Below are 6894 nucleotides of genomic sequence, written 5' to 3' on the forward strand. Positions count from 1 at the left end.
TGTACTCCGAGGTAACAATGGGTTTTCGTCTAGTGTAAGTAAAAAGGAAGCCGTTGCCGTTAATAAATTTTGAGAGCAGATATCTTTTGTCGTGTTGAACTCGCGACTATGCTCAGTTTCATCAATGGTTTCAGTAAAAATAGCATCACGAGCAATTGTTGAAGACGGACTATCATCTGGACGAGCCAAACAATAGTTTTCTTTGTGTACATTATGTAAGTGCCTTTTAAACGCCAGGGACGATGAGAAATGTCTGAAACAGTTATGTTCTCCACAACGATAATCCATTGTACCTTGAGTACGCTGCTCACAGAACATGCGCATGTGTTTAAGAAGAGATGTGGTAGTTTTAAACAAAGTTTGACATGAGTAACAAGTGAAACTCATTGCAGCAAATTAAATTCAGCCAACAGAGAAGATACGGTTTGGTTAAGTCTATCAAATTTGGTTTCTATTGAATACAATAATCTTTGTACCACTAACCAAACATCCTCCGATTCGCTCGGATACTTAGCACCAGTGGCATGAAAAATTTGAAATGCTGTATCAACAGCTTTCAACAAAGTTGGAAGTTGATAGATTGTGTCATTAATAATGACGTGACAAACACTGTAAGTAACGATACTCTCGCCCACAACAATGATTAATGGCTGGAATGTTCTACCTAACCTGGTTAACTTGTTTTTTCTTTCTTGGATTGTTGATCTTACATCTCCCGCGCATGTTACATGTGTAATAAAGCCATCACGCACTTCGCTCCTGGAAGGTTTCCAAGCAAGAGTTCCACTTTTCTTCCTGGACGGTTGAAGGGAAAGAATGTAAGGGAGCAAAATTAGTGCAATCTCGCTCTTAGAATCCAGCTTGTCATCTGAAAATGAAAACGCAATTATTTTTTATACCTGTGTTATATTATAAAAATTTTTAAATTACAGGATCTACGGGTTATACCATAAATGGCTAGAACTAACCAGCTTTGACTGTGATGAATATTATTGTTACTAGGTATAAACTCTATGCCAAGTATAAACTTATGTAACTGTGATAGTTCAGCAATAAACAGTGTAACAATTTGATAATCTATATTTAAAATTGACTTAGTGTGCTTCTCATAAATATGTACTGTTAACACTTACCAGTGATTTTTTCTAGGTACGCTCGAACAGTATCCTTTAGATCTTTGTCTCTGGTATTTGTGGCCTTATCCGTTGCAATCCTGATCAGCTGATCCCGCATAATCAGTAAACTGCTTGTGAGACTATTGTCCTTGTTAGGAAAGGTAAATGAGAAATCGTCACATAGCTGAAAAGAATAAATCTTATATAACAAAATAAATTATACACTATTTCATTTGAAAGATACCCGGGTCTAAATATCACTACTGTAGGTCATAAAAAGCTGGTCAATTGCATTTATACTATTATTGATATTGACGATGCTTTGTTTATAACAAGAATAATACAAATACAAAATAATAATGGTAAATATTCTTTTTGTATTATGGTTTATGGTAGGTTAAACGAAATTTTGAGTTGGATCCATCGTTCCTCGAAATGGGGTTGAAATATATTATGTTATCAAAAATCTCTAAACCTTCCCCATACTTCAACGAATAAAATATATGGGGAAGGTTTAGAGATTTTTGATAACATAATAGGTTAAACGAATGCAAACTTACCAAACGAAATCCAAGAGGCTGTTTTAAAGCAGGATACTCTGTAAAATATTCATCCAACGTAGTATTTCCCTTTTCCAATTTCTTTAGTCGTGTAGCTGTTGTGTCTCTCCAAGCCGCTTCCACGACAGACCAAGGCTCGATTGTGCTTCGCAGCGTTTTCAATTTTTCATCTTCAACCTCATCTATGTCTTCATGTAGAACGAGTGGTGTACCAATAGGCGAATCAAAAGGGCTAGAGTTGGCACTGGAAGTAGACTTCTTCCTTGGCGTATACTTCACTTCTCCTAATTGCCGAAGTTGTCTTCTTCTTGTGTTCCACGCCTGCAAAAGTATTCCTCTTGCGAGGCGTTTGGTTGAGTACGCCGTGTGGTCTAGGCTGACACTATAGTATAGCGCAACTGGCTCTTTCGGAAATAGGCTATTAATGGCCAAACCAAGTTGTGTGTATTCTGTTTCCGTCAGTCTCTTATCTGGGTTGGCAGTTAGAATATCGGTAATTAATATTTTTCCTAAAAGCCTCTTCTGCTTATCATTTAGTTTTCCAGTTTTTCCGCTTTGAATCAATGCCTTTCCTTCTACACTTTTACTAAGTACAGTTTCAACCTATGAAATAAAAAAACCTTGTATAGGAAGTAATACATTTAGATGCCTGAAAACCGAGCTGACAACCTATTGCACTGTTAGAGTAAGAGCCTATAAGCTTTCCAATTTAACATTTTTGTAAAATATTTACGATTCCCAATAAACAATATTCGTTGTCATCAGTATAGTCAGTTTTTATCGAAAATACGTACGTAAGTTTTGTTGTAATCTGTTAAACAAGATGATCCTTGACTGGTCGAACCAAAATCAGTTCTATGTGTGGTTCCTTCAATCCTTTGCTTTTTTGCCTCCTGCGTAGCTTGATCTTCGATAAATTCTTCTCCTTGGTAAAAATCTAAAGGTAAGGTGTTTTCGTTATTGTACCCTGTTGCTTCTAATATCTTTTGACTGATATCCAAGATATCGCCTTCTGAGAAGGTCTGAAAGCAATAAATTATAAATGTAAGTAAATTACACCGAAAAAGGTCTTTCGATATAGAATTTCGTTGTGATTGGAGGCTTTAGAGGAATTATTGCACACACGTGTGGACGGACAATGAATACAAAACTATAAAGGATTTGAGGACTCTTATTAATAATAAAAGAAACCAAACAATTCAAACATACCTCTGGTTCAACATTGAAAGTACTAGTGGCTGCTTTTAATCTTTGTCTCCACTCTTCTAGATGGCACCGAAACTTTACCCTCGGCCCTGTCACCGGAATCAATCGCTGCAGGTCCGATTCCTGTACCAGCCTTAATGTAGCCAAGTCTATTTGTTCTTCTGAAATTACCATTAAAAGTATCAGATATTTGACTTTCAAAAGTTATAGTTAACGTACAAATGAAAATTGAAAAGTCTAATGATCATATTCTGCTATAAAAGCATTACTATTAACGATCTAACTCAATGAAAACAGTTTTACTTACCGGAAAATTTATCGATGTGGGACTGGAATCCCCATTCACTTAACAACAACTTTGTCTCTTCGTCCATTAAATCACATAAGTGATAATATTAATTATTAAACAAAAATTTAAACAATGGTAGGTATGGCACGAATTTAACAGCGAAGAAAGCTTCTGAACTTCTGTACTGCAAAAGTCGTAATGGAGAACCACGATTAGGTTGTGCATAATTGCAATAAGAAATCTGAATTTACCTTACTCGCGTTCTTTGTCTTAAAATAAAAATAGCACATTTCGCAGATAACGTGTATCATATTATAGAAAGTGCTATATTACCTAATTATAAAATTGAGTTGTGTTAATTTAGTTCAATGCGTATTGTTTTAAAAAAGATGTAAAGTCTCAATTAAAGACATCCTTTATGAGTCACAAATTCCTTATGAGGTAGGTATTTAGAGACTACGGTAAAAGGTCATAGCCGAAATCCAAAAACACTATACAAAGTTATCCCATATTGTTGCAAAAACGAATAAACAATGTAGTAATAAACAATAAGTATCTTATGGAATGCACATCCAAATTTATCTAATAGACATTAATGCTGCTATTTTTTATATTGTCCGTCCGTCTGCCTGTGCCTGTTTATCTATCTGACGTATGAGAAGCCATTGATTTAGGTACGTTAGTGATGTGGTCATCAAGGGATCATTTCATAAAGACAGTATAAGTATTAATAAAATCGACACCTACTAAATTTGATACACTACAGCTCAATTGGTAAGATGTGGCGATCTTCTAATTATTAACATGCATCGTATGATGAGTTAATGTCGTCGTGTGTATATAGTAAGCATGCTGTGTTCTAAACAACAACACGTCATATTTAGGAGTGCATTCCAGTAATATCTTATGTCTATAACATGTAACAACTTTAGAGTTAAAACGGTATGTTTTCAATGAAATTATTTCATTCTAAAAATAAAATGAGTTACGTTTAGTAGTACAAGAACAATATTGTATTTAACATAATACAATCGATTTTTCTTAGTGTAAGTTCTTGTAAAACATTTACAGTGAATTGTTGTCCCCGGTACACCTAATGCAAATAAACAATAATTATATTTAATAAATGAAATTCGATTAACATTATTTAGTTTTTTTTACGCATCGTATCGGTGGCGATGTTCGGATTATATGCAGTTTTTAATGAAAATGTATTTTTGCGAGTTGTGACTCGTGAGTAACATTGTAAAACGTTTTAAATAAAAAATTTTAAAGCATACGTGGACATTATAATAATTGTAATGTGGTGGAGTCTTGCCTTTAAGAAAAACCCAATACAAGTGTAGGTGTCTTATTCGTTATTTGTGCTAAATGAGTTGCATCTAAAAATTGTCAAATTAATTCATTTCTAGAGTTTTATTGGCTTCTTCTTCTTCTTTAATGCTGCCAATTGCGCGTTTGCGACTTAATTTTGATATTTTTCTCTGTCTAGTACTATGTTCAAATTTGTGCTTTTGCCATGAAACTGATTTTGTATAGACATTTTTCAGTATTAAAAAAATAGAATTATAACTTACTGAACATATTTCAGACTTTGAAGGTTTATATGCGATATTAACATTTTAATGGCAACTTCACCATAAACAAACATAGGGGAATTGGTGTTAATAATTATCATGATTATCCAGTAGTTGCATTATATCGTGTTGTTTACTTGTCCAGTACAAGTAATTTTTAAGTCGACCTTCTCTTTTCACTGTATAGATTTTGTAATTAGGCACTCGCACCTGCATCATCAAAGCATGCAATTTCCCAAGCTCAATTATTCGCTATTATTATAATTACCGTACATTAAATAGTAATTCCATGTATGTTAAGTATGTGATTAAACATTAATTGCCCTAATGAAACTAAAAAGTTCACTATTAGTAATTTATTACCATTTTGCCACTTCGTTGGCAATTTAAACGATTTATACCAATTATAAATTAACAAAATGTAGATTAAGTAGAAGTATTAAAATTCTATTTAAAATCAAGATGATCGTTCATGACGTATCGAGAGTAACAAGTTGCGTGTGGGCATGTACGTGTTACCCTATTTATATTGACCATTTTAACATAGATTGATTTCAAATTTGGAAATTTGTGTAAACAAACTACGTATTCATAACGTTTTCGACCGTAATTTACTCCACTATTTGGTGAGCTAAATAAGTAATCACTGTCTGACAGATGATTGACAGCAGCAAGTAGCAACTATTGGGCGCCCTTTATCGTGTTTGGGTAAGTAATGGTGTCGTAAACAAATGTAGGGTATTTTTAGTTCCACAATAACAGTCGTCGTTAAATACTATACGTCGGCCTATTTCAAAGAACAATGCCCGATTATGAAAAATGTTGAAGATAAACAACTTTAAACATGCTCGTTGTAATACTTTTATCGTATTTTCCTGTAGCTGCCATATAATTGATCGTATGCAAAGATGAGTAGCTAAAAATGTTCTTGATTTTTTAATGCATGGTAATGCTGTATATAACATACCTACACTTTTCAACAATTTTCGGCGAAAGAAAATTATTCTTCACGTATGCCTAAATGAGTAAATCTACCAGAACATCAACCGTTCCTTATCAGAAAAATTTACTTACTATTTGAATTTTCTAGGTACTAAGATGAGAGTTCGCATCGGGTGGAACAATTGTGATTGACGTTGGTGACGATTTGACTTGCTTTTGTTAATAAAATTGCATTAAATAGTAAAGAGAGTAACAAAATATCAAAATTGGTAAAGAAGTCATTTTATTTGTAAAATTCCTCCGTTAGATGTCCTGAATTTGAAATTCAATCCCTTCTTAATTCTCCACTTGTGTTCCTTGTCCCCTATAAATGCATGAATTGGTATTTCACCTAACCTGATGTTGCTCCTGATCAGAAACGTATTCCTGTATGTACTCCAGACCCGATGTGTAATCCTGTAAGTAGGTAGTCCAGGCCATATGATATCCCCGAGTGTACGCCGGACAAGAGTTGATCCCCGTGTGACCTTTTCCCGATCTTTTCTCAGATTACTTACCGACCAGAACCGTATTCTATTGTATTCCATAAGACACTTTTCCAGATTCTTAATTATTACCCATATAAAGTTGGCCCCGCCCACATGAAATAATTTGACAAAAATGCATCGACAGTAATATTTAGTGCTCGAAGCTTATCGTTAGTGCTGCTACATAACATGAGAAAACTTTAAAAAAACGAAGCGGGGTCAACTTTACACCCAACTTTTACTTATCGAAATAGCTATGTTAGTGATGTTTAAATACCAGACAAATAGCCCCGCCCATACATTTTTAATTGAATGAAACCACATGTAATTATTAGGGCAACGTTAGTGTTGTTTTGTGCTCGAAGATTACGATTCCATATTTCATCTTTCCAAGAAAAACGAAAAAAACTAAATATATTGTGAAGTAGTCCCCACCCATGACACTTTTTTTAAACAAACGCACACCCGATCGTTAGTGATGTTTTGTGCTCAAAGATTACGATTCCAACGTTCTTCGATTCCGAGAAAAAAAAATACTAAAATATTGTGAGTTCACCCCATTCAGTTAAAAAAAAACACATACTATCGTTAGGTAGTGCTGTTTGGTGCTCGGATATTGCAAGTCTAACGTTTTATATTTCCAAGAAAATCGAAAAAATCAGCGTGGAGGTACATTAT

At 34.2% G+C, this 6894-nt stretch overlaps 1 protein-coding gene across 1 annotated transcript; it reads right to left on the reverse strand.

The window, feature by feature from the left end:
* Window positions 1-376: 376 nt before the first annotated feature.
* LOC116158895 lies at window positions 377-4205 on the reverse strand. The gene is made up of 6 exons (XM_031471756.1): window positions 3189-4205; window positions 2885-3042; window positions 2470-2697; window positions 1676-2278; window positions 1134-1299; window positions 377-868 (listed from the first exon to the last, which is right to left on the reverse strand). The coding sequence occupies exons 1-6, from the start codon at window positions 3253-3255 to the stop codon at window positions 384-386; spliced, it is 1707 nt and encodes a 568-aa protein (XP_031327616.1). The 5' UTR covers window positions 3256-4205; the 3' UTR covers window positions 377-383.
* Between the last annotated feature and the right edge of the window lie 2689 nt (window positions 4206-6894).

The sequence above is a fragment of the Photinus pyralis genome, unplaced genomic scaffold (genome assembly GCF_008802855.1).
Source record: "Photinus pyralis isolate 1611_PpyrPB1 unplaced genomic scaffold, Ppyr1.3 Ppyr1.4_LG1, whole genome shotgun sequence".
Taxonomy (NCBI): domain Eukaryota; kingdom Metazoa; phylum Arthropoda; class Insecta; order Coleoptera; family Lampyridae; genus Photinus; species Photinus pyralis.

Bases quoted from the DNA above. Each gene is read 5' to 3' on its own strand.
- LOC116158895 (XM_031471756.1), bottom strand. From the start codon at position 3,255: ATGGACGAAGAGACAAAGTTGTTGTTAAGTGAATGGGGATTCCAGTCC. The intron at 3,043-3,188 runs GTAAGTAAAACT...TGGTAATTTCAG, and splicing joins CCACATCGATAAATTTTCCG to AAGAACAAATAGACTTGGCT. The intron at 2,698-2,884 runs GTATGTTTGAAT...TATTGCTTTCAG, and splicing joins CTTTCAATGTTGAACCAGAG to ACCTTCTCAGAAGGCGATAT.